The sequence below is a fragment of the Jaculus jaculus genome, chromosome 13 (assembly GCF_020740685.1).
Source record: "Jaculus jaculus isolate mJacJac1 chromosome 13, mJacJac1.mat.Y.cur, whole genome shotgun sequence".
In the NCBI taxonomy this organism is placed as follows: Eukaryota; Metazoa; Chordata; class Mammalia; order Rodentia; family Dipodidae; genus Jaculus; species Jaculus jaculus.
In genome coordinates, this window is record NC_059114.1 from 16,348,578 (window position 1) to 16,376,507 (window position 27,930).

General features: G+C 46.2%; 1 protein-coding gene across 1 annotated transcript in view; it reads right to left on the minus strand.

Moving 5' to 3' along the window:
* Ccdc60 (coiled-coil domain containing 60) overlaps positions 1–27,930 on the minus strand; it is a 207,974-nt gene that overhangs the window by 14,753 nt on the left and 165,291 nt on the right. The window contains exons 5-8 of the mRNA XM_045132970.1: positions 25,969–26,076; positions 12,151–12,241; positions 5,849–6,083; positions 1,842–1,926 (exon numbers count right to left, since the gene is read on the minus strand). Coding sequence (XP_044988905.1) covers positions 1,842–1,926; positions 5,849–6,083; positions 12,151–12,241; positions 25,969–26,076 — 519 coding nt within the window. The remainder of the gene's footprint in view (positions 1–1,841; positions 1,927–5,848; positions 6,084–12,150; positions 12,242–25,968; positions 26,077–27,930) is intronic.

Here is a 27,930-nt window from a genome sequence, read left to right on the forward strand (position 1 = left end):
TATTTATCTATTTATTTATTTATTTGAGAGAGAAAGAGAAGGAGAGAGAGAGAGAGGGAGAGACGGAGAGAGGAAGAGAGAGAGAGAGGGAGGGAGGGAGAGAATGGGCAAATCAGGGCTTCCTATTGTTGCAAATGAACTCTAAACACACCTGGCTTTTTGTGTGGGCACTGGGGAATGAACCTGGGCTATCTGGCTTTGTAAGCAAGCACCTTTAACCACTGAATCATCATCTCTCCAGCCCAGGAGCTTTATTTTTATAGAATTGGACTCAGACTCGGAAAGGGGAAGCAACTTGCATTAACGCCACACACCACCGAATGAACGATGGGATAGGCACTACCCAAAGTCTATTTGGTTCCAAAGCCAGTGCCTTAATACAATACAATGACAATTACAACACAATACAATACAATCTCATTTGGCAGAAGAGAAGGTAGAGGTTAGAGAGAGGCTAAGAGACTTGTCCATGGCTGTCAGGTTTTGGGTCCACACCAGCCTGGCTCAGAGCCAGAGCTCATGCTGTGAGCCCTTACACCGCAAGGCCTCTCTTGGAGCTGGTGTTTATCATTACCGTCTGGCAGACCAAGTGCCCTGTGGGCCCACATCATCTCCGGGTGCCACCTCCAGAACGCGAGGGGAGTTGATGCAGCAGACAGTCACAATCTTAAGAGCTGAGGCAGGACGGGAGGCATGTGCAGCCGTTGGGAGAACCGTAATCACAGTCACAACAATAACCGATAAGTCAAAGCTGGCAGCCCAGGAGGCTGACGGCAATGATGAACGCCTTCTCGTGCCTCATTTATTTTCTGGAGCTAATTTGCTCGCTCAGAGGGAGCCGTGCTTGAGAAGGGAGCTCCGAGGCTAGCCCACTCTCTCTCTCTCAGCTTTTAGTCCATGGACAAGCTTCCTACGGAATGATACCACTTCAGGTTCAAGTTCAACACTGCCTTCTTGTTTAAAAATTAATTAATCAATTAATTAATTAATTTGAGAGAGAGAGGAAGAGACAGATATAGAAAGAGAATGGGCATGCCAGGGCCTCTAGCCACTGCAAATGAACTCCAGATGCATGTGCCACCTTGTGCATCTGGCTTATGTGGGTCCTGGGGAATTGCATGTGGGTCCTTAGGCTTCTCAGGCAAGCATCTTAACTGCTAAGCCATCTCTCCAGCCCCGTGATCTCCCTTTCCTAGGCTCTCCTTTCACAACTGTTCTCAGAATAATAAGTAGTGAGTGCATACTCTATACATATTCATAAATATTCATGAAAAGAGTGGATGGGAAGTCAGAGGATTCCTGAAAGACCGAGTGGTGAGGAGCATGTTTACTTGAAGCTAGAAAGATCTGGATTTGTGTTCTTTGAGTTATTTCATCCTTCACTGTCTGTGTAGCCTTTAACATGTCACTTAGTCTCCCTGAGCCTTGTGTTTTTGTTTTTAAAGTAAAGATGATAGGACCTAACTTGTAGGGTGGTTGTAAGATGGGGAGAGGAAGATGTAAAAAGAGCGTAGGTCACCTACTCAAGACCCTCATAATAGGATGAAAAGATGATGACGTCAAAATAAAGGAGAGACTGACTGAGAGGGGGAGGGGATATGATGGAGAGTGGAATTTCCAAGGGGAAAGTGGGGGAGGGATGGGAAGGAGTTACCATGGATATTGTTTACAATTATGGAAGTTGTCAATAAAAATAAATAAATAATTTTTTTTTTTTAAGTAGGTAGGTCAGTGTTTGGCACAGAGAAAACACGCAGAAAGCAGTAGTTGCTACTTACTGCTGATGTCACCACCGGTACAACGTCAGTCCTCACGTTGCCCCGAGCTACGCTGGAACCTACCTGGGGGCTTTGTTCTGAATGTTGCTCCCCAGCGTGATGGTCCTGTGAGCGTCTTCCCAGACCATCTCGAGGAGCTTCTGAAGATCTGAGGAGGGCATAAGAAGTCACACTCGACATGACACAGAATGGCACACGGTACTCTGTTCCCAGCCCCGGGGATGTTTCTGCCTCTGAGGGTCAGAGAGTCCCAGAAGAAGCAGCTCATGGGGTCAGGTAGGCTGCTTATCTGAACACGTTCCCTTCTGTCTAAAGAACCATCGGTGCCCACATTTCTTTTCTTATTTTCTTTTAAAAAATATTTTATTTCTCTTTATCTGACAGACAGAGATGGTGGGTGTGGGGGGGGGTGAGTGAGAATGGGCACACCAGGTCCTACAGCTACTGCAAACAAACTCCAGACGCCTGCGCCCGCCTGTGCATCTGCCTAACGTGGGTCCTGGGGAATCGAACCTGGGTCCTTTGGCTTTGTAGGCAAGGGCCTTAACTGCTAAGCCATCTCTCTAGCCCTCTGTTTTTTCTTTATAAGAGAGAGAGAGTTGGTACACCAGGGCCTCCAGCTACTGCAATTGAACTCCAGATGTGTGCACCACCTTGTGCATATGTGCCATCTTGTGCATCTGGCTTATGTGGGATCTGGGGAGCTGAACACGGGTCCTTAGGCTTCACAGGCAAATGCTCTAACCACTAAACCATTTCTCCTGCCCTATGTCCATATATTAATGCTACTCTCACTTTTGGTTAGAGAAGCTTCTCTTTTCCGATGGCGGTGGCCACTGAAGTGACCCAAAACCGATCCAACTGCTGAGTGACAAGGGAGTGTCCAGCACTGAGACATCTCTGTCACATCCTCCAAGGCTCGGTGTCCATTACAGAAGAGGTGGTAGAAAAATGTAAGAGCCCAAGGAAGGGGAGGAGGGCTTATAATACTGTCATCCAGACACAAAGTGGCCTTGATAGTCATGACCTCACAGTGGCTATATGCAAGACATGCATAGCAAAGACATCAAAATAGAAGACGGCCTAATAGGCAAGAAGAAAGGATTCAGTATGAGGAGGATTTTAGAGGGGTAAATGAGGGTCATGGGAAGGGATTATGACCATGGCATATTTTCTATTGTTATGGAAGTTTTCAATAAAAATTAAAAAACATCTCTACATCTCTACTTTTGGGCAACATGAATCCATATAACCCATGATACCTTGAAGGATCTTTAAAAAAATATCTAATTAACTAGTTAATTTTGTGTATGGGTTGTGTGGTATGCCTTTGTGTATGTGTGGTCATCTGTGTGTGGATGCACATGTGTGCATGCATGTTCATATGTGTGGAGATTAAGGTCAATGTTGGGTATCTTCCTCAGTAGGCCTCCACCTTATTATTTTGAGGCAGGGGCTCACTGAATTTGGAGTTCAACAATATGGGTAGATTATCTAGCCATCAAGTTTTGGGCATCCTCCTGTCTCTATGTCCTCAGTGTTGGGAATCATAGGCATGCATCACCAGGCTTGGAATTTTATGTGGGTGCTGAGCCATCTTCCCAGCCCACTTTGGAGGATTTTTTTTTTTCACTCCACAGCAACAGGACAGTGTTTTGAGGGTTGAGAAGATGGCTCAGTGGTTAAAGTGCTTGTTTTGCAAAGCCTAATGACCTGGGCTTAATTCTCCAGTACCCACATAAAGCCAGATGCACAAATTGGCACACGCATCTGGAATTTGTTTTCAATGGTTAGAGAGGTTCTAGCGTACTCATTCTTTCTCTCTCTCTCCTCCTGTAAATAAAATAAATAAATAAATAACTTTCTTTAAAAAGAAGTGTTGTGAGGACTGGAGAGATGGCTTGGCAGCTAAGGTGTTTACCTGTGAATCCTGAGGACCCATGTTTGTCTTTCCAGGTCCCATGTAAGCCAGACGTACAAGGTGACACAAGCGTGCAAGGTTGTTCATGTGCACAAGGTGGTGCACGCAGATGGACTTTGATTATAGTGACTGGAGGCCCTAGCATGCCAATCCTCCATTTCTCTCTCTCTCTCTCTTGCTCTCTCTCTCTCCTTCTCCAGCCTGGCTGCCATGGGCATCAGATGGTGTCCTACGTATACATTAGTCCTCCTGCATGTCCCTGCCCGTTCTCTCTTAGTTCTCCCCTCTCCTTCTTTTTGAATAGATCCTTCACTTTCCTTTCCCATGTCCATTCAACCGAGAAAATTCTGAGAGTGAATTTTTTAAATGATTTATTTATTTGAGAGGGGAGGGGAGAGAGAAAGAGAGAGAGAGAGAGAGAAAGAGCAAGGGTGCCAGGACCTTTATCTGCTGCAAACACACTCCAGATGCATGCTTCACCTTGTGCATCTGGCTTATGTGGGTTCTGGGGAATTGAGCCTGGGTCCTTTGGCTTTGCAGGCAAGAATCTTAACAGCTAAGCCATCTCTCCAGCCTGAATGAATTTTTTTTAAATTAAAACTAATTTTATTTATTTATTTGCAAGGGGTGAGAAAGAGAGGGAGAGACGAGGGACAGAGGGGAATAGAGAGAACAGGTATGTCATGGTCTTTAGCTGCTGCAAATGAACTCGAGTATGAGCCATCATGCATACAGCTTTACACGGGTACTGAGGAACCCAATTCAAGTCGTCAGGCTTTGCAGGCAAGAGCCTAAGCCGCTGAGCCATCTCTCCAGGCTGAGAGTGATTTTTTTTTGTTTGTTTGTTTAACATGGTTTATGGAATGCAGTCAATAGTTTACCAGGTTGAGGTCTCTGGTCTCCACCACTGAACGCTGTGGGAAATGGCCCATGAATACTCTCGAATCTCCTTCTCAGGGAGGACCTTTCAACAGATTGCCCAGAGTCTAGGTCCCTCAAATTGTGAACTACTACCAAGGTTTGTTCCAGGGTGGGAAAGTATACACCTGGAGAGGTAGAAAATAGGTTTGTGGCTACCTGGAGCTCTGAGCAGGAAGTGAGAGGAATGACTGATGGGCATGCTTACTTTTGGATTGACGGATGGGTTCTAAAACCAGAATGTAGTGGCAGCCACGTGAACGATCAGCTCAGTCAGCTGCTGGGTTGTTCACTTGGGATGAGTGAGTTTCAACACCGAACATTTAAAATGAGAGATGGGGCTGGAGAGATGGCTTAGCAGTTAAGGCATTTGCCTGCAAAGGCAAAGAACAAAGGTTCGATTCCCCAGGACCCATGTTAGCCAGATGCACAAGGGGGTGCATGTGTCTGGAGTTCGTTTGCAGTGGCTGGAGACCCTGGTGTGCCCATTCTCTCTCTCTCTCTCCCCCTTCCCCTCTTTCTGTATAAAATAAATAAATAAATAAAAATGAAGTATTTAAAATGAGAGATGCTTGTACCAGGAACGGTGGTGCACACCTGTAACTTCAGTACTGGGGGAGCTGAGGCCAGATGATCGTGAGGACTACAGAACCAATGTCTCAAAAATGTCAAACACAATCAAAAGGGATTCATCAGTAAAGCTATTTTTTTAAAAAATGAAGGTATCAAGCTGGGTATGGTGGTGCATGCCTTTCATCCCAGCACTCACGAAGCAGAGGTAGGAGGATTGCTGTGAGTTCAAGGCCACCCTGAGACTCCAGGTCAGTCTGGACTACAGCGAGACCATGCTTTAAACCCCTGCTCAAAAATAATAAAATAAAATAAATGCAGGTATCAAATTTCAAAGAGTGCTTGTGTAAAGAAGAGATATGATTCATTATTTTTATATTAAGTATGAAAATGACTGTATTTTATATGAATTGAGTTCCACAAAAATGTCTTTCAAGTTTAATAAGGGTAACCAGGGACTACAGACTATGTCCCTAGGGAAATGGCTCGGCTTAACCTAATGTATAGGGTATGTTTCCAAATTCTGCCGGGGTCCAAGGACACTGAAGAAGGTGGGTGCTGGAGACATTTGGCCCCTATGTCTCCGCTGAGTGGGGGCTGAAAGACCTGGAGGCAGAAAGGCGGAGAGAGAGAGAGAGAGAGAGTCATAGGAAGGACTTACTCGTGTGAAGAGGCTCTTCGTCTGGCCTGGTTGAAGATGACTCATTGTCCTCAATGTCCTTGCTGCCAGTGGCCTGGGTGATCACGCTGGGGAGCTCATCGGAGCCCGGGTTCACAGACATCATGCTGCTCTGTGGGGAGGAACCTCCGCTGGCCCGAGACAGGCTGACCGTGGAGCCTCGCCGGCTTTGCCTGCGGGTCATCATGCGCCCGGCAGGGACTTTGAATTTCTTGGACTGAAGGAGGGAGAGAAGAAAGAGGGATGTCAGAAAGATAAGAGAAAGAATGCAAAAAAAAAAAAAAAGGAGGAAGGCGAGAGGGAGGAAGGGAAAGGAGAATCAAGAAAGATGGGGAAGCAGGAAGAAGAGGAGGGAAGGAAGAATAAAGGAAGGCAGGATGAAAGGAGGAAGGAGGGGAGATGGAGAAGGAGGGGAGATGGGAGGAAGAACAGCAAAAGGAAGGAAGGGAAGAAGGTGGAAGGAAGCAGCCAGGGGAGAAGACAAGGAAGAAAGGGAGAGAGGGAGGGAGGGTGGAAGGGAAAAGGAAGGAAGAGGGAGAGCAGGAAGAAAGTAAGAAATGCAGAAAGAAAGATAGAAAGGAAGGGGAAAGGAGGGAGAAAAGGAGGAGGAAGGGAGACAGGAAGAGAGGGAAGGAGAAGGGCACAAATGAATGTGTCTTTCATCATCACTCCCATCTTATTTATCTTAAAAATATTTTCTATTTATTTATTTATTTATTAGGGAGAGAGAGAAAATGCAAATGAACGCCAGATGCGTGTGCCACCATGTGCATTTGGCTTTAAGTGGGTACTGGGAAATTAAACCTGGGTCTTTAGGTTTTGCAGGCAAGCATCTTAACTGCTAAGCCATCTCTCCAGTCCCCGCCTTATTTTCTGCACATGATCTCTCACTGAACCTGGCTCACCAATTCATGTGGTCTAATTAGCTAGGGGTCCTCCTGTCTCCTGGGCTCAGACACACCCTGTCATACTTGGTTTTTATGTGGGCACTGAGGATCTGATCTCTGGTGTGCATGCCTGTGTGGCCAGCACTTTTCCAGCTGAGCTGCTCCTCAGTCCTTTTTTTTTTTTTTTTTTTTGAGAGGGAGACAGAGATGTAGAAAGGGGGGGGGAGAGAGAGAGAGAGAGAGAGAGAGAGAGAGAGAGAGAGAGAGAGAGAGAGAGAGAGGGAGGGAGGGAGAGAGAGAATGGGTGTTCCAGGGCCTTTCAGCCACTGTGAGGGAATTCAATGTGTGCAACCCCTTGTGGGGTGGTATTACACACTTGCCTCACTTGCATCTAGCTATATGTGGGACCTGGAAATTTGAACAGGCATTCTTAGGCTTTGCAGGCAAGCGCCTTAACTGCTGAGCTGTCTCTCTAGCCCCTTAGTTGTCTTTTAAATGGCAGAAGGGGATGGGTTTACAGAACGTGTTCCTCACATTAGACAAGTATGGACTGGACTGGGGTTTTGCAAAGGACATGAGTTGTAGAACACTTTGGAGCCTGATGTGAGCAGGTGGAGGCAGGTTTGTGTGATGGGGCAGCATTCTTGGGCAGGAGGAGCCAGGGTGGTGGTGGGAAGGAGTACTGGATGCTAAGTCCTTGAAGGGATTAAGGGGCAGATAGGGAAAGTTCTCCGAGGAAAAGGTGGACTTGGGGAGGAAAGGAGCCAGAGAGAACTGGTTTACAGGCATATGTGTGCACGTGTGTGTGTTTGCCTGTGCCTGGGATCACTTCAGTGTCCTTTAAAAGCTCATCATGCAAGTTTTCAGAGAAGCATTTAAACTTGTCCAAGACCACACAGGTGAGGTGAAACCCATAGCTTAGCACCTTTGCCAGTGAGCCTGCCCTTTACCCCATGCTGGGGATAGTCGGAAAAAGAAGGCCTTTGGACTCTCCGGAGAAAGAGGTGAAAACAAGATGGGTTGTAATTTATACTCAGTTAATAGAAATGATGTTGAGGCCTTCCAACATCAAAGTACTTGGGAGGCACAGATGGGTGACATTTTTACATGGAACACCTAGAGTTTGATACCCTAGGCATAGGCAGTCCCAAAGACAATACCAAGATTTAATACTATGGCAAAGACTGGTGAGAACTGTATTCAGCCGACTATATGTGAGCAGAAGTAACATTTTGATTGGCTACTGCTGGGGCCCTGAATATAGGTGGAACTTCCCTGCAGTAGAAAAGGGGAAGGATTTCTTGGTTGCACAGAGGAAGGAAAAAGGTTGGGGAAGAGGAAAAGATAGGCACTAAGGGTGTGGGGCTTAAGGAGAGTTCTTTCTTGGCTCCCTTCTCTAGGCTTTAAAATTCTATGCAAGTGGCAGGATGCTTCAGAACATGACAGACCAGGGAATTAGAGTTTGGATTGGGTTTAGGCAGCTCTCCATGGGCACACAAAACGGGCTACAAAATGACTGGGATGAAAGGCTAAGCAAATAGCAAGAGTGGGCATGTTTTCTCCTGGCATAAATTAGGAGGGTTGGTACGAGGCTCCCTTTGTCCTGACTTTGCAACTGTCTAGGAGCTTGACAGCCTAAGCCTGTACTTCCTGACACCAGGGGAAAGATGTCAGAACTCAGGGACAATATATACAGAGATCACCTCTTCCTGCTCCGACTGCCACAGTGTGACTCGCTTCTTGACACTGGAGACCACACTCTTTAGATCAATGCCATTTTCTTTTTTTTTTCTTTTAATTTTTTTTGTTTATTTATTTGAAGGTGACAGAGAGAGAAAGAGAGAGGGGGAGAGAGAAAGAGAGGGGGAGAGAGAATGGGTGAGCCAGGGCTTCCAGCCACTGCAAACGAACTCCAAATGCATGCATCCTCTTGTGCATCTGGCTTATGTAGGTCCTGGGGAATCAGGCCTTGAACTGGGGTCCTTAGGCTTCACAGGCAAGTGCTTAACCTCTAAGCCATCTCTCCGGCCCTCGATGTCATTTTCTTGAACAGACTGGGTCACTGGGGCATCCTGAGCACTTACAGAGCGCACTGGACTCAGAGCCAAGGAACTTGGTTTTTCTGCCTCAGCTTCCTCAATGGTGAAACCAAAGGGATGGGTTGGGACAGCCTCTGAAGCATCTTTCATAGCCACAGTCCTGTGAGCATTGCTCTTGAGCTAGGATTTCATCTTGTGCTGGTAAAGCTGTCATCAATTAACATTCAATTAACCACCCCAGCCAGGAAATCCAACATGAAGAGCTGACATTTTGGTTAATTGAGAGCGGCAGGCAGCTCCAACATCTCGCTTGCCCTTTATTGAACTAACTTTCCCTGACTTGACTGAAATCCTGAAGTGCTCCTCTAGCTTTGATATTTTACTTAGGAGTGATGTTACCCAGCTGTTGGGTTCCATCTCAGTAGGGACTGGTTTTTTTTTTTTTCTTTCTTTCTCTTTCTTTCATTTTTTTTTCTTTTCTTTTGGCAACAGCGAAGATTTCTACGAATAGTTTCTTATACTTTCTAAGAAGCAGTGCTTGGCAACTGTGGCCTGCGGGGAGACATGTTTAGCTTTTAGGATTTTACAGAGTGGGAGAATTTTGCATAAAAATCCAAGCGTTAGGATTTGGTTGAAAAAAATGACAAAACCCGGGCTCACATCCTCACGTGGCAGAGTGAGCTAGAAGTGGGCCAGGGGCTTCTTGGAAATGTCAGCTCTTCATGTTGGATTTCCTGGCTGGGGTGGTTAATCGAATGTTAATTAACGACAGCCTTACCAACACAAGATGAAATCCTAGCTCAAGGGCAATGCGCACAGGACGGTGGCTATGGGAGGTGCTTCAGAGGCTGTCTCAGCCCCTCCCTTTTGTCTTTTCTTTGGCTGGGCTTCCTTTGGCCACAGACTTCACTCCCTGCTCTGTTCCACTCAGCCTGATGTTTCCATTGGCATCATTTTCTTGGCCCTCGGAAACATTGCTGTGTGCTGATGATGCCTGCAAAACTAGAAAAAAAAAGTCAGGGGTTGGAGGAATTACTTAGGTCCTCTTTCTAGAACCCCATTTTACAGATGGATGAACTGAGGTCAGGAGAGAGGAAAGGACTGGTCCAAGGTCCTAAAGTGAGCTGAGTCACAGTGGTTGAGCAGGTTCCTTCTTCCTTGGTGCTCAGCCAGCCCCAGAGCAGCCCAGATTGTGGCTAGGATTTGACCCACAAACTTGCTGGGAAATTAGATATCCACTTTTAGGTATGAATATTCCTTACTTATTTACTTAGTTATTTATGAGAGAGAGAATGAGAGCTCTTGCCACTGTAAATGAACTCCAGATGCATTTGCCACTTTGTGCATCTGGCTTTACATGGGCACTTGGGAATCAAACCCAGGTTGTCAGGCTTAGCAACCAAGTGCTTTGAACCACTGGTCCATCTTCCTGGCCTCCTGAAGGACATTTCTTAAGGCTTATGGCTCCTGCTGTCTTGGCTGTGCACCTCTGGAGAAAAATGCACACACTGTTTCCATGACAACTCTGGAGAAAGATGCACACATTGTCTCCGTGGCAACTCTGGAGAAAGATGCACACACTGTCTCCATGGCGACTCTGGAGAAAGATGCACATGCTGTCTCCATGGCAACTCTGGAGAAAGATGCATACACTGTCTCCATGGCATCTCTGGAGAAAGATGCACATGCTGTCTCCATGGCAACTCTGGAGAAAGATGCACACACTGTCTCCATGACATCTATGGAGAAAGATGCACATGCTGTCGCGGGTGGCAACTCTGGAAAAGGATGCACACGCTGTCTCCATGGCAACTCTGGAGAAAGGTGCACACACTGTCCCCATAACAACTTCCTTTGATAAGACAAAAGCTCTTACTTTTCACCTTTAGGAGCATCCCAATGAAACAGCAAGAAAATGGTGAAACTCGGGGCAGCTACCATCACAGAGAGAAGCACTTGTCAACTCAAGGAAAACTAACTCCAGGTTCAAGCACAACCCAGCTGTGAGGCTTAACCTCCCCTCTCCCCTCCCCCCCCCACCTGCAACTTCCTCTCTCCCATCGGAAGGTGAGAATAGCTTCTCCTGGGGATACTAAGAAGGCAGAATTGGGGATCACACTTAGAGAGCTTCCTCCACAGTTACCGACACTGGCTCATTTGTAAGCACATTGAGAAGCTGTCCGGAAACCTTGCTCACCTGTAGCCAGGCTTAGCAGCTTTACATTTTTGAAGGTGAGCTTGTGTGTTGTTTACCTGAGTTTTCACTACATTGGAAAACAGACATGGATGACCAAACATTATGTCCATCTTTGTGGGTAAGGACAGGTTTAGCCCCACTCCAGCTGTTGCAGCTGTGTGCTTCCTCCAATACCCTGACCCATTTACCTCTTACCATTGTTATTATTTGGCCCCTTGCTTGCTGAGCACCTGCACTGTGTGTTTGAGTTCAGGTAGATCTTGTGGTTGTAAGACTAGATCTCAAGATAACGTCTTGATTCTTTCATTTTTTTTTTTCAAGGTAGGGTCTCACTCTAGCCCAGGCTGACTTGGACCTCACTTCATAAGCTTAGGCTGGCCTTGAACTCACAGTGATCCTCCTATCTCTGCCTCCCAAGTGCTAGGATCAAAGGCATATGGCACAATGCCCAGCAAGGAAAATGTTTTTATTTAAAAAACTCAAAAATTATTTATTTAATTATTTGAGAGAGAGAGAAACAGAGAGAGAGAGAGAGAGAGAGAGAGAGAGAGAATGGCACATGCCAGGGCCTCCAGCCACTGCAAACAAACAGCAGACACATGCACCCCCTTGTGCAAATGGCTTATGTGGGTACTAAGGAATCAAACCTAGATCCTTAGGCTTTTCAGGCAAGCATCTTAACTGCCAAGCTATCTTTCCAGCCTCAAGGATAGCTTCTTAACAGTCAGCCCATTTTAGCTAGTGGGCACATTTTAGCTGGTAGAATATCTGTCTGTTGAATCACTCACATTTTATTTTCTGAGGTGAATGAGTGAGCAAGCGAGCGAAAGATTGAGCTTCTATTGATTGAAGAGGTAGAGCGAGGTGAGCTCATTCCCTTCTCGTAGCATCTTCTGGAACAGCCGCTTAGATTTCCCCCCCTTCCCCATCAAACTGTATGCAGCCAATGTCATTTTTTCCTATAATCCCCAGATAACCATTTTAATTAAAATGTATGAAAAAAAAATCCACCGGCATGTGGTCTGACTTTTTTTTTTTTTCTCTTTGCTCTGGAAATCAACTAAGAAAACAAGGAAATGTAACTTTCCCATCAGAGGCTGAAGTAGTCAAAAGTGGCCCCCATCCCGTCTCACAGTGGCCGAGCACCCAGGCCCTGGTTACCTTTGGGGTGGTGATAAAGTGCTCCCACCTCTGCCCCATGGACTTGTCCTTGTTGATTTTCTTTATGGTGCTTTTGCTTCCTCCAGGATCCCTGCGTGAGAAACAGCTTAATGAGCTTTCTGCTTGCAAAGCTTCCTTTCATTACAAGTTTATTTTTTTAAAAGAACTGTAATAGATACACGATCTCTGGCATGATTTTTTCCCTCAACTCCTGTACTTTTGAGGGAGTGGAAGGGACAAGTCTCCATAGTTGGATTTTTTTTTTTTTTTGAGGTACCAAAAAAAAAATCAAGGGGCTGGAGAGATGGCTAAGCAGTTAAGGCACTTGCCTGCAAAGCCTAAGAACCCAGGTTTGATTCCCCCGCACCCACATAAAACCAGGTGCATAAGGAGGAACATGCAGCTGGAATTTGTTTGCAGTGTGGCTAAATGCCCTGGAGTGCCCATTCTTTCTCTATCTACTTCTCTCTCTGTGTGTTAAATAAATAAGTAAAATTAAATTAAATGAAAAAAAAAAAAGCCAAGGCTAGGAGATCCCGTCTTGTCCTGGGTGGGGTATATTTACATACACGCTTGATCTATTTGCATATGCATTCTGTATCTATCCGCATCTTGCACTTGGATTGCTCTTCTGAGGCCAGTGCTGGGGGTGAATGGAAAATCATGTTCCTTTCTGAACCTTTGTCTTTTCCATTGCCCGCCAAGGGCCCCACCATCAGGAGCACCTCTGAGTAACACCGAGAGAGGGTTATTGGGTGAGCTTGGGAGGGTGGGTGTGACGGCCTGCACGGTGGACCACTGGCGTGGGGTGTATTGAGCAAATGCAGCCTGTGACACTTTGCACGGCATGCTCTCATGGAAGCACCCCCATTCCTGTCACCTTGTGATACAGTCATTGCCACCCTACAGTGAAGATGGGGAAACCATCTCACCCGGATGCAGACTGACCATGAAACGAATGACGCCCGAACCTCAGGCCCCTCCCCGACATTGGTCTCTCCTCCTGGACTCTGTACTTGCAATCTTGAGTTCTTTAATTTTTTTTTTTTTTTTTTGGTTTTTTGAGGTAGGGTCTCACTCTAGTCCAGGCTGACCTGGAATTATCTCTGTAGTCTCAGGGTGGCCTTGAACTCATGGCGATCCTCCTACCTCTGCCTCCCGAGTGCTGGGATTAAAGGCGTGTGCCACCACGCCCGGCTGAGTTCTTTAATTTTTTAAAAAAATTTATTCATTTAAGAGACAAAAGGAAAAGACAGACAGAGGAGAGAGAGAGAAAGAGAGAAAGAAACAGAGAGAGAGAGAGAGAGAGAGAGAGAGAGAGAGAGAGAGAGAGAGAACAGGCACACCAGGGCCTCTTGCTACGTGTGTCACTTAGTGCATCTGGCTTTACATGGGTGCTGGGGAATTGAACCTGGACCATCAGGCTTTGCAAGCAAGTGCCTTTAATCGCCAAGCCACACATTTCCCCCCCCCCCAAGCCAAATTCTGTTTCTTAAAGTCCAACTCTACCAACTCAATGCATTTTAGCATTTACAAAGCCTGTATCCTTCCTGCATGGGCTGAAAATTTCTGGTAAGGGATAAAAACCCCAGCACCTCTGCTGGTGACACCTCCACAGTCCCCTATCTGAAACTCACAGACCCAAATGTGCTGCCAAACCTGCCATCTCGACATTTTTGAGAGGAAATATGTGGTACATAACATGCTATAACCCTTCCAGTGGGGCCCAGGGCGACATCTTCTAATGAAACACGTTACTATTTCTGGAAACATGTTGAGTATTTACCTTGGGCGAGAGGAAGATGCTAAACAGGCTCAAGTCAAATAAATTATGAAATAATTATTATTTGATTGTATGATCTAATTGCCTTTGTAGTCAACAATTGGCCTGCCAATTTTTCTTTCCATCCATCCATCCATCCATCCAGCTTTCCATATACCTATCTACCCACTTACTTACCCTTCACCTCCTATATACCCACATGTTCAGCCCTAATCCATCCATCTATCCATCATTTATCTATCTATTCCACCAAACATTCATCTGTCTGTTTATTTGGACACCTCCTTTTCTCTGAAGAAAGAAATTTAGATATCTGGGACCCCTGACATCACTTGGCTGACCCTCAGCCAGCACAGAGAGGAGACTTGAGGAAAGTAAATGATCCTGCCCTCACGTGGCGCTCCCTGGCTGTAGGCTCGACCTGTGCTGGTGGTGGGTGAAAGTACTGACCGAACCAAGGTGTCATGATAAACTCAACTGGAAGATTTATTTATTTGCAAGGAGACAGAGAAAGAGAGAGAATGGGTCTGCCACGGCCTCTTGTCGATACAAACAACTCTAGAGACAAGCACCTCTTTGCCCACCTGGCTGGCTTTAGGCGGGTACCAGGGAATCGAACCCAGGCCATCAGGCCTGACAAGAAGCAAGCACCTTGACCACCGAGTCACCTCTCCAGCCTACACAATTTCTGATAGTGGACGACGTCTCAAGTTGTAGAGAGCTGAGTGACAGCACCACAGGCTGTCACCCACCCAAAATGAGGGGAAGGGGGTTTCCTCCCCACTTCACCAGCAGAGTCCGGCTGCTCATCTCTCCCAGCTCACAGCCACAACCCGAGAAGACACCTGCACACAGACCTCGAGGCAGAAGTCAGGCTGGGGCCGGGTGAGAGCATGCCTCTAAGCTTTCTGTAAGACTTTATGTTTGATTACACAATAAAGAGCCCTCTGAATAATTAACAGGGAAGCTCATTTGAGTTGGTTCTGCTTACCTCTCCCCTGAGTAATCAAATTAAGGAATACTTAAAATCCAACCGGAGAAAGAAGGAGCAATACTTCAGTCCTATAAACAATATTTAAACTAGCGGCATTTTTTTTTTTTTTTTTTGAAGTCTGATTTAAAGCTCAGCAACGGGGAAGCTTTGGCATTCTGCGAAGCAGCATTTCTTTCAAGACCAAGGGGCTTTCTGCTTCCTCTTTTACTAAGACTGGCCCCTGCTGAGCTGCCAGCCTTTTTCTTGAAGTTCAAAAGCATCCCCCCTTTTCCCCTTTTAAAATTAAATCTGGTCTCTGCCAAGCTTTCAAAACCTTAAATATTCAGGCCCGGTGGGTCGGTCGGGGGAGATGGAAGTTTTCTACTAATGCTGACTTCCAAGACATCCCCAAATCTGTTGTGACTTCAAGGGGCAGGCTAAATGAGCTGAAAACCCTGTGAGATGCCCACAGACCTTCAGAAACCCTTAGCCCTCCCTCTGCAAAGCCACTGATAAGGAAAAGGTCTAGTTAGACAGAATCAGTCTCTCTGATGTTTCATTTTAAGCAGCAAATAAACCAAGAAGGAAGATCAATAAGAGGAGGGTAGGGTACAGTCACTGGAGCAGCGTCTGCCATGACACGCCTTGCGGTGAAAGGCAAGGCAAGTTGGTTTTCGTTCCTTGAGGCCTGGTGGGGAGGACATCATTAGTGCTGTTTACCAAATAAGTCACCCATCTTCCCTGCTTCCCGAAGTGAGGTGTGACTCTGCGACTGGCTTTGTTCAAAAATGCATGAGCACAAAGTGACAGGTGGCGCTTTGGGGGGGGCTGCTTTGTGTGTGAGCCATTTATTTTTTTATTTTTTTATTTGAGGGCGACAGACACAGAGAGAAAGACAGATAGAGGGAGGGAGAGAGAGAGAATGGGCGCGCCAGGGCCTCCAGCCACTGCAAACGAACTCCAGACGCGTGCGCCCCCTTGTGCATCTGGCTAACGTGGGACCTGGGGAACCGAGCCTCGAACCGGGGTCCTTAGGCTTCGCAGGCAAGCGCTTAACCGCTAAGCCATCTCTCCAGCCCATGTGTGAGCCATTTCTGAAGTCAGCAGGGAGTTGGTGTTGAGACAGGGCCTCTGCCAGCCGCCTCCCCGAGTGACTGTGGTGATGGGTGTTGAGTGTGGAGGCTGAGCCCAAAACAAACAAACAAACAAACAAACAAACAAAAAACGAGGCTTCTGGAGCCAAGAGCCTCTGAGATGTAGGGGTTTATCAGAGTGCTTTTAAAAAAATAGTTTTATTTATTTATCTATGGCAGAAAGAGGCAGATCATATATATATATATAAGTATGTATGTATTTGGACAGAAAGAGAGAGAATGAAGATGGGTGCATGAGGGCCTCTAACCACTGCAAATGCAAATGAACTTCAGAGGCATGCACCACCTTGTGCATCTGGCTTTATGTGGGTATTGGGGAATCGAACCTGGGTCCTTCGACTTTGCAGGCAAGCGCCTGAACCACTCAGCCATCTCTCCAGCTCCGCCCCCCCTCCCCCGCCACGCAGTGGTTTTGTCAGCGCCATCACGAGGGCTCCGGCAAGTGTCTTGGAACATCAGAGCCAGCTGCTCTGTCCCTGTCCACCGGACCCACTGCTACCTATGTGTGTGAGCCTCAGTGTTGCCATCTCTAAGTTGGGAGAGAGATAGTGGCTAGGCCAGTGGATTGCTGGGAACATGAAAAGAAAAGGAGCCTTGGGAAGCGGGTGCCTTGAGGGAGAACTGAGCCCCGGCCAGCCGTTACCAACAGTGACACGCTTCTGTGGATGGAGAGTTTAGGATGGCTGTGCAGAGATGCTGCCGGTGAGAAATGAGGTAGAAGGGGGCAGCTCTAAGGGGCGAGAAGGAGCTATAATTTTCAGACCATAATTTCTTCCTGAAGCTTTCTGGGGGCTCCTGTTTCCCAGAAATCAAGACAAGAGAGCCTTGCACAGTCTCATCTCCTTTAGTCATCTCCGCCAAGTACATTTTGTTCTCGGCGGTCACTTGACGGTGATGTCTAGCCACAGCCGCAATCATAGCAATTTTCTTACACTTCACTCACTTTCCTGACTCCAATTTAGGGTAAAGCTCTCTTCTCCAGGTAGAAAACCTGTGCTGCTTTAAGACGTGTCCTTGTGTCCGGGGCCGAGGCTGATCACGCACTGGGGTGGGAGCCAGCCTTCAAGCTTTTGGGATGTTCCAGGCCAGGAAGCCTGGTCCTACTTCTCGGGTGATAAGATAACCCCATCGTGGTCCTGTGTTGTCCCATGCTGGCTTCAGTTCTACAGTGAGGAGTGATGCGATTAAATCAGTGGGAAGAGAGGAGCAGGGTAAATCAGAGATTTCTTCCAGATGTCACCTTCTGAGAGTCTTTCCTTGATCCAATCTAAATCTGAGCTCCCTACCCCATTACTGTGATATCGCACATCAACTTCCTTCCAGCACTTTTTTTTTTTTTTGCTACAGCAAATTATCTTGATAACTGCAGGTTTATTATCGGTCCCTGGGAGAGAGCTCCTGAGAACCACCATGTGGTCTACTTTCTTCAATGACATGTTCCCAGCAGGGCCAGGAAAAAGCAGATTTTGAGAAAATGAGACTTTCTGGGCTGGGGGGGGGGTGGTGGGTTCATGTGACAAGGGGAACTCCATTTAACTAAAAAAACAGTTACAATTAAAAATCTGCTAATTGCCAGGCGTGGTGACGCATACCTTTAATCCCAGTACTCTGGAGGTAGAGGTAGGAGGATTGCCATGAGTTTGAGACTAAATGCCCTGAGACTGCGTAGTGAATTCCAGGCCAGCCTGGGCTAGAGTGAGACCCTACCTCGAAAAACCAGAAAAAAAGCCCACACATTTTCTAAAGCTGCTTAGTAACAAAGTAATGTTGCAATGTCTCATGAAAGTGAAAAATTGAAAGACTTCATCTTGGCAGTGTGGCTAAGTGTATTTTGGTCCACTCATATATTGCTAAGCTTCAAGGCAAAGGATAAGATGTGAAAGGTTCCTCACCAGTTAACGGAAGCAGCGCACAGTCAGGGGCAGAGCTGCACATGCGCAACGGCATTTTTAACAAATCCAGAACGGGCATATCACGTTTCACGATTGGGATCTGCAATGTCCTCCCTATGGGCTCAGCTTCTGAACGTTGCTTCTCCTTCTGATGGAGCTGTTTTGGAAAACTGGGCCCCTTTAGGTGGAAGAGTCTAACGGTGCCAGTACCTGGGTCTTTGAAGGTTATACCCACCCATGCTTCCTGCCTCACTCTCTGTTCCCTGGTTGGTTCTGCCTCGGTCACGAGCTCTCACTACTGTGAGTCTCGCTGTTCTACCCTGGCTTCCTGGCCATGGTGGATTGCAACCCTCTGAAACTGTGAGCCAAAACAAATCCCCCCCCCCACCACCAAAGTTGGAAAACAACTGAGAGACAGATACACACACACATACTATAGATGTATATGTTCATATATATATATATATTTTTTTTTTTCCTTGATAAGAGCCCCCATCTGTACTCCTTTGTAATGTTTCACTTTATTATAAGACCATCTGGGTTTTTGGAGAGAGGACAGCAGATGATTCTTCCAATTTATTGAAGACTTTGGCACTAGCTACTGGCTATAGAAATCATGATTGAGTAGCTAAGTATCCAAGCTTTTCATTCAAATTCGGACTTATCTTTTGGAAGCTATGTGTGCAATTGGAGCAAATTAATCAGCCTTTTGGCATCTCAGTTTCTTCACTGGGAAGTTGGAATAAGGCTTAAGGGAGGTAAGGTACTAGAACAGTGCCTCCTGGGCAGGCACTCAGCTGCTAGCTGCTGTCATTATAAGACGGTAGGTAGGTTTAGGTACCTGTGTCATTGAACCACAGAAGAATGGCTGTCTTTTCTGTGTGTTTTTCTGAGGAGGGAGTTTCCTTGTTCCTGGGCCAACCAGTCTGGAGTGCCTGGGCTTTCTCAATTTACCGGGGACCTTGCTGGAATACAAATTCTCAGGTTAACACCCCCCCACCCAATCTACTGCAGAATCTTCACTGTGACAAGATCCCCAGTTTTACCACCTGCATATTATGGCTTGAAAAGCCTTGAAAATGCTTTTATTATTATTTTTTTTTTGCAAAGTGTAAAACAATGAACACAAATATTATCTTCTATGGTAGTTTGAATGTGATAGTGTAAATGTATGGCCCCACAGAATCAGGTAATTTATTAAAATCGAGCTTGCAATTTCAGCCCCTGCCAGGCAGATATCCCTGCTAGAGTGGGGCATGTCACTGGAGGTGGTTCCTGGGATCCAGCTCTAAGGCGTGTTGGGGGCAGATCTGAATTCCAGCCCAAAGGTGTACAGAGAGCTCTGGTGGTTGATGCTTGCTGCTTTTGGCGTTTACTGTCTGTCTGGTTGTTTTCCTCTGCTCGCATCTATGAAAGAGAGCCAGTTTCTTCAGCCATTGATGGAACTTCCCCTGGATCCATAAGCCTGGAATGAACCCCTTCCTCCTATAAGCCATGCCTGATTGGATGTTTGTCCTAGCAACGTGGAACTGACTTCATCATTATTTTAAAGAAGTCAGTCTTCCGCCCATCCAGGTCCCCAATGAAGAGTGGATCCAAACAGTCTTTCTGAGACAGTGAGAGGCAATGTGACTTAGATAACCAAGCTGTAACTGTGGCTTGTGGGGACAGCCCAGGACCACGGAGAACAAATTCTGTATGTGCTCTGTCCTTCCTGGATAGTAAATAAATCAGTGTTCTTTCGCTTTCTTGTGCTGCATCTCATTTTTCTCCTGTGGAGTCAGGAAGATGCTAGACAGCGGGACACCCACATTGAAGCTTGCCGGGTCTGTGTGTCTGAAAAGGGTCACTTGTTTCTAGGTAGTCGTTAGAACGGAAGGCTCTGGAAAGAAAACGGCAGCACCAACCCCTTAATTCCAGAACCTAAAGGATTTTTAAAACTGAAACAAAACCTAACAAAAAACTTATTTGGCAATAAAATGTGAGTAGTGAGCTGTTGGTAGCTTTTATTACTTGTTTTGTGTAGAAATGTTATGCTTGCTGACAGGAAGCTGTTCCAGGTCCTTCTGGAAGCAGGATATTCTATATCTCACATGCCCTCTATTTTGGTTCGAAATGGAAAAAAAAAAAAAAATCAGGATTCTGAACATAGCCCAAAGAGTTTGGATAAAGACTTATGAACGTTCGTGTTTTGTTTTTTTTTTTTAAAAAAACAAATCTTGGGCTGGGGAGATGGCTCAGTGGTTAAAGGTGCTTGCTTGCAAAGCCTGATGGCCCGGGGTTCAATTCTCTAGTGCCCACGTAAAGCCAGACGCACAGAGTGGCATTGTGTTTTAGGAATATTCAGTGACAGATCTGGGGAGACAGATGCCATGGCATCAGGGTGACAACACACCTCCATGAGGAGCGCATGCCCTGCACTGGCATGCCCAGAACTGGCAGGGTGAAGCTGGCTCTAACACTCATAAGCCTGCCTCCAACAACACACCTCCAGGAGGCTCTGCTTCCCCAAATGCCTCCAGCTGGGGATCAAACTTTCAGAACACATGAGTTTATGGGGGACTCCTGAATCAAACCACCACACAGGCCATGCCTGGCTTTAAAAGAAAAATTCACGGGCTGGAGAGATGGCTTAGCGGTTAAGCGCTAGCCTGTGAAGCCTAAGGACCCTGGTTCGAGGCTCGATTTCCCAGAACCCACGTTATCCAGATGCACAAGGGGGTGCACGCTTCTGGAGTTCGTTTGCAGTGGCTGGAGGCCCTGGCGTGCCCATTCTCTCTGTCTCTATCTGCCTCTTCCTCTCTATCTGTCACTCTCAAATAAATAAATAAAAACAAAAAAAAATCATTATTTGAGAGTGTCAGACAGAGAAAGAGAGAGAGAGAGAGAGAAAGAGAGAGAATGGGTGCACCAGGACACATTGGGACCTCCAGCCACTGCAAATGAATTCCAGATACATGCGCCACCTTGCACATTAGGCTTCCATGAGTACTGGGGAATTGAGCCTCGAACTGGACTCTTTAGGCTTCACAGGCAAGTGCTTAATTGCTGAGCCATCTCTCCAGCCCCATGCCTGGCTTTTTACGTGGGTACCAGGGTTTTAACTGGTCCTCATGCTTGCATAGCAAGTGCTTTTACCTGCTGAGTCATCTCCCCAGCCCTGGAGCTAGCTCTTAAGAAATGATGTGTGAGGCTGAGGAGATGGCTCAGCTGGTGAAAGTCTTGCCGGCAAACAAGAAGACCTGAGTTGAAATCACCAGACCTCCTCTCCCATGCTAGAGAGATGGCATAGTGGTTAAGGCTTCCTGTGGAGCCTAATGATCCGTATTTGACTCCCTAGACCCTACATAAGCCAGATGCACAAAGTGATGCATGAGCAAGGTCTCGCGTGTACACAAGGTGGTGCACATTTCTGGAGTTCGATTGCATTGTCTGGAGGCCCTAGTGTGCCAATTCTATCACTCTATCATAAAAAAATAATAAAAAAAATTCCCAGACTCCATGTAAACTCTGGAAATAGGAACACATGTAATTCCAGTGCTTGGAAGGCAGAAACAAGTAGACCCCAAGTATGTAACTGCAATGGAAAATTGGTTCCAGGAGAGGGGTCATTATTAAAATGAATCTTTTAAAAAGCATTTTATTTTTACTTGAGAGAGAAAGGGAGAGAAAGAGGCAGGAGTAGAGAGAGAGGAGAGAGAGGAGAGAGAGGAGAGAGAATTGGCATGCTAGGGCCTCTAGCCACTGAAAATAAACTCCAGACACATGCACCACCTTGTGCATCTGGCTTACATGGGTCCTGGGGACTCAAACCTGAGTCCTTTGGCTTTGCAAGAAATTACTTTAACTGCTAAGTCATCTCTCCAGCCCCATTTGGAATATTTTATACAAGGAATATGGAAGGATTTGGTACCTAGGACCGGAGAAGCCTTGCAGTGCTGTGAGCAAAGCTATTCTGGTGAGAGTCTGAACATGCTAACTGCAGATAGAATTGTGTGGACTGTGAAGGCTTGGCTTGTGAAGTTTCAAAGGGGAAGGGGGAAAACTTTGTTATAACTGGGTTACTGGTAGAAAGGTTGGCTACTTTCTGCCCAAACCCTAAGCATTTGAGCAAAGTTGAATTTAAAAGTAAGGGACTGGTGTGTTTGGCAGAAAGCACAAAACAGAAAGCTATGAGAGATGTGCAGTTTATCACAGGAAAAATTCAAGTAAGTTTGAAGTTTAGAGGACCAGAGACTGGCTTTCGACTTAAACAGTAATCATTAAAGAGATCAACACCAGTAAAGGTAAACCGACTGTTTGGCACTGGGACAATGATAAAGAGGTCCTGAGGGTGAAAAGCAATCCATGGAAGGCTTAAGCTAGTAAGAATGCAAGTTCTCTTGAAACTAGGAGGATTGAAGGAAGACTGCTGAAGGAGACCGCTTCAAGGTTGAGCTTTATTCCCTTGGATTTACAAATCTGGCTGTGCTGACCTCCTGGTACTGGTTTTTGGAATCATGAAAAAATGCATGGAAGCATGTCATGAGGCGTACACAGCTCCAGGAGCTGCTGAGCTGTGACAACGTGAAGCACTGATGCCCTTGCAAAGGCGACTGTATGGAGCTATGAAGAAGAACTGTGAGTTGCAATGGAGACCTCAGAGTTTGGATACCAGGACTACGGAATGGCTGCCAAGGAGAGCTGCCAGCCCAAGATGGGAGTTTGCCCCTGGCTGTGAGCAGTCCACCTGGAGGAGCGGAGTTGGAAACCCAGAGACTTCATCACTGGTTAGAGATGTCAGACTTGGAACTGCAGATGTTTGAAGTTTGCCTCCTGGTTACTGATTTTGCATTTGCCCAGTCTTTCCACACTGGGCCTTTTTTTATAATGTGAATGAGGACTCTGTGCCATGGTGTGTTTGGGTATATGTAACTTGCATTTTGATTTTTCCAGGGCTCACAGTTAAGAGCCTGTGTTGTATCTCAGAGGAGACTTTGGACTTTTCAACAGCATTGATGTTGGTAAAGACTATGGGGCAATTTTGAAATGACATTTTGAATGCATTTTTGCACTGGGAGATGATCACAAGTCTATGGGGGCCAGGGGTAAGCATGCTAATGTCTCCCATGGCCTCAGGTATTTTTTGATGACGATTAAGCTTCCTACTTAAGTTCTTCCTAGAGAGTCCTGCTGGAGGAGGTAGCAGATCTTGAGTCCAGCCCTAAGGTGCTCTGAGCCAGCTTGTGCTTGCTGGTGTTGGCTGTGGTCTCTCCACCATGGACGTGTGAGGAAGTGAGCCAGCTTTTTCTGCCATGATGATGCTTCCCTTGAAGTCTACAAGTGTGAAATCAACCCTTTCCTCCCGTAAGCTGCTTCTGATCAGGCGTTTGTCCCAGCAACAAGCAGGTAAGTGCAATCAGGTTCTGGACTGCCTTTTACATTGGGTCTGGCTGGATCCAGTCCGAGTTCTGCTTAGAGAGAGCTGGACACCCTTAGAGCCTTCCTGGATTCTGTCCTCACAAGTCCTTAAGAACATTAGCTTCTCTCAATGTGAGCACTCTACCTTTTTGTTTTTATTTTTTTCTGCAGTTTACACTTTGTGCACATTATTGAAAACAACCAATGGCATTAAAGATAGCTCCTCATCTCTTTTTCATCTGAATCTTACATGAAGTTCCTTTCTGGGTGTGGGAGGATGGGGGTCCACCTGTCTGAGGAAGCAGCAACAGTTGCCGCTGGAGACATAATTGCTCAGAGAGATGTAGTGTTAGCAGAAATCTATTGGCTTAGGGTTTTTTTTTTTTCCTTGAAAAATCTAAGCAATCAACTGTGGGGGAAAAAAATTACATGTTGCTTTGACCTAGCCAGTCCTATTTCTCAGAACCTAGCCCAAAGGAATATTTGCAAGCGGGCAGAAGGACGTTCTGTGAAGCACTTCTTGAAAAGTGAAGAATCTCTGTACAGCCTCGGTATCTGTCAATGGAGACGTGATGATCTGAACGTGTTCCCTTTGCTCAATAGAGTGTCCTGCTGTGACTTCTATTCAGCATTGGAAGAATGAAGCTTTGTGTGTGCAGTCATGGGAAAGACGCTAGTCATTGCCCGAAGGAGGGGAAAATATACATGCAGAGAGCGGTATGCAGGGTATGAGGCCATTTGTTAGAAATACTTGTGCATCTGTAGATATCTGCAGGGGAAAGGTTTTACAAAGATTTGGAATTATACACTTTACCCCCTTTAAAATAGGGCTTTTCTCCAAGGAAGGTATCAAAGCTTTTATATTTTAAATACTTACTTATGTGTTTAGGAAAAATTTTCCATAACAGTAAATTGTATTTCCTTATAATATAGGATGTTTTGTTTTAAAGAAGAATAAATAATGCATGGGAAATATTCTTAAAGGCCATGTTTTCTTTGAACAAATTCTGGGAACCAACAAAGATATTTTGGAAGTAATTGATTTGTCATGGTGGGAATAAAGGGGCCTCTTGCTGCATAAGGACATTTCCTTTAAACATATGAGGTCCATTATTGAGATTTCTATAAAAAATAGATTACTTTTGGTTAAAAAGATAGGGCTAGAGAAATGGCTTAGCGGTTAAGGCAGTTGCCTGTGAAGCCAAAGGACCCAGGTTCAATTCCTTAGTACCCACATAAACCAGATGCACAAGGGGGCACATACATCTGGAGTTCATTTGCAGTGGCTAGAGGCCCTGGCGTGCTCATTCTCTCTGTGTCTGCCTCCTTTCTCTCTCTCTCTTTCTTTCTGCTTGCAAATAAATAAATAAATAAATAAATTAAAATCTAAAAAAATAAAGATAGTGAAATACTATGTCAAGGGAAACAATTTTAAATTCATCCCATCCAAAAAAAAAAAAAAAAAAAAGTGAAATAAATTGGAGTTACTAATCTGGGGATAGGTGCTTGATTTATAACTATGACTGCATTACTCCAGATTTTGGGAGAAGATGAGGGCTCAGATTGTCAAGGAGGCAGGGCTGTGAAAAGAGCCCAGAATCACTGTACTAGGTATGGATGGAGCTTTAAAAAAGTATATTTAATTTACTTATTTATTTGAGAGAGAGAGAGAGAAAGAAAGAAACAGAATGAGTGTGCCAGGGCTTCCAGTTACTGCAAACAAACCCCAGACTCATGCGCCACCCTGTGCAACTGGCTTACATGGGTCCTGAGGAATCAAACCTGGGTCCTTAGGCTTTGCAGCAAGTGCCTTGACCACTAGACCATTTCTCAAGCCCTGGGTGGAGATTTTTAACATTAAAGGGATTATTGTCTTATTTAATGCATAGTTGACTTTTCACAGTGCAAATCCAATTTCTCAAGCCAGGGTTCTTCAGCCCTTATTTATTTATTTATTTTTCACTCTTGCAAACAATCTGTTTTCCTAAAAACACAATGTCTTTACATAGCTGCATGTTCCTAGTTCCGTTTTTGAGCACAAGGAGCTCAGTTCCTGCAAAAGGAGCCCCAAAAGCTTTTGCATGAGCCCTTCCTCTGGTGGCATTACTCCCAACACTTTGATTGGCATAGCCAACATGTTCTGGAGTTTCTGCCTGGGCAAACCTAGTTGCCCCAGGGTCCTGAATACCAGGTAGTCCCTTAGGTACACATGGAGGAATAGCAACCAGTGGATATTAACGACAGGGAGATGAAGCCGACCAGCGTTTAACTAACCAAAACACAAACATCGCCCCCCCCCCCCACATCTGCAGTGAAGGAACCCTAACCCGATTGTGGCATCTCCTTCAGGCGCCCCTGCCTGATGCCATGTTCGGTGGCATTGCACTAGTAAGTTGAAGATCAAGTGGCCACAGCGGGAGCATCTATGCACCAGATGTGCCCATGGCAGCTGTTTCCAGCTCACCTAGGTTTGGGTCTACAGGCTCCTAAAGCAAGCCACCCAACAAGACCATAGCCAAAGGAGAGGAGGGATGGGGAGGACTCGCAGCCTAACGTGCTAGCTAGCCTAGTTCTCGTTTTTTTTTTAGAGGAAGATGCTAAGAAGCTGGGACATACTTGGGATTCCAGCAAGCGATGACAGGCCGCATGATGTGGTGGGTGTGGTCAATGGTCAGGGCTTCCAGAAGCCAATGGAGGGCGCAGAGCTGGCGGTAGAGGGGCTCGCTGCAGAGACAGAAGGGGGAGACACAGTGGGAGTCCATTCTTCAGGGTCATAACCAGGGAGACCACAGCTGTGCTGGAAACGGGAGACCTGAAGGGGATTCAGCGTTAATATGCTGCTGGTATCCAGTCATTTATCGGATAAAAATGCAACAAGTAAACCAGCTGGACGAAAGAAAGTCTGGAAACAGATAAAACCATAGTAATAACTGTATTTTTATAAAAATGAGATTAATGATTGGACCTTTTTTTTTTTTTTCCCCCGAGGGTAACGTTTCTCTCTAGCCCAGGCTGATCTGGGATTTACTATGCATTCTCAGGCTGGCCTCGAACTCACAGACATCTTCCTACCTTAGCCTCCGGAGTGCTGGGATTAAAGGTGTGAGCCACCACACCCAGGTGGACCTGTTGTTTTAAGTGTGTAAGTCCTTTATCTGTAAATGCAGCTGGATATCGAAGAAAAACACATTGGACATATTATTGAGAACCCAACTAAGACCCTACTTAACAATATATTTGACATACCTTTTCAGATTTCTTTTGGACACCTTATACTAAACATGTACAATGAGTTCACCAGTGTACTTTACCCACAGTATTTAATTCTCCCGACAATATGCTGAGGCATAAATTACTGCCTACATTTTAGAAGAGGGACAACTGAAGCTCAGAGGTGTACAGTCACTTGGCTGAAGGTAACATAGCTCATTTGTGAACAGGGCTGGTGTCGGAATATTTCCTATATTCCTAGTATGCATCATTCCACCGCCTTCTTACAGGGCAAGAGAACTGAGGCGTGTGAGGTCACACAATGGGATTAGTGAGGATCTGAGCTGGGGTAACTGGTTGACCCCAGAGACGATGCCTCTGGAGCCTGAGTTCTGATGAGGAGTCAAGAAAGCCAAATGCAGCGGTCCTTCTGTGAGAGAGCGAGGTCAGGAGAGGGTTAACCCTGCCTGTGGTCTTTCTGGAAACAAGGTACAGCCCTGGAAACCTCCCTCCCCGCCTCCCCTAAGATGTCTCCTCCTCCGACACTAACAGAGGAGAGGCCTCCATTACCAAGCCTTATAATTGCTCTTTATGGAAACTGTGTTTCACCCTGACCAGGGCCTCATGGTCCCAGGAGCAGGAAGAAATCACCCTTGCCCATTTCTAGGAAGGCCTCTCCTCAGAGGATGGGTGGGGCCCATGCCCTGGGCAGAGCTGACCCAGCCTGTCTGACAGAGAGTCCATTCACACAGCATGGAAGGGAGGTGTCCAGTCCTGTCCCCATCCTTGCTGGAGGCTGTAACCGTGAGGGTGAGGACAGTTAGGTCAGCAGTGCTCTGTCTCTCTTTTTTCGGGAGAGAAGAAATAGAACTTCCTTCTACAAACCATTTACAAAGCAGTACTATTCCTTTGGTTCTAACTTAAAGGATCTATAAGTCCATGACCCTTCCTGTTTCTCTCTCTCTCTCTCTTTTCCCTTAACATCATCTTGGGCCTTGCAGATAACAGCATGGGTTGGCGGCTCTGGAAGTGGGCTGGAACCAGCATTCAGACGATGGTCTTGATGGGCTGTGTGCCTGGCACTGGGCCATAATCCCTGTGAGCCAACCTCTCTGTAACCCTGGCAACTTGTGAGAAGGGTGTGGAGGCTTGTGGTGGAAAGTGAGCCAAAGGAGTTGCTTGTGGGGACGGGGTCTGCTTGGTCACAAGGTGGTAGTGGTGACCCAGGGCCTGAGAACATCAGATCTATCTTTTCTTTTCCTTCCTTCCTCCTTTCCCCTCTCCCTCTTTTTCCTCCCCTCTTTGTCTTCGTCACCTCCATCCATGTCTGGAAGGGCGCCAGTCTGATCTGACTGGTGTCTTTATAGG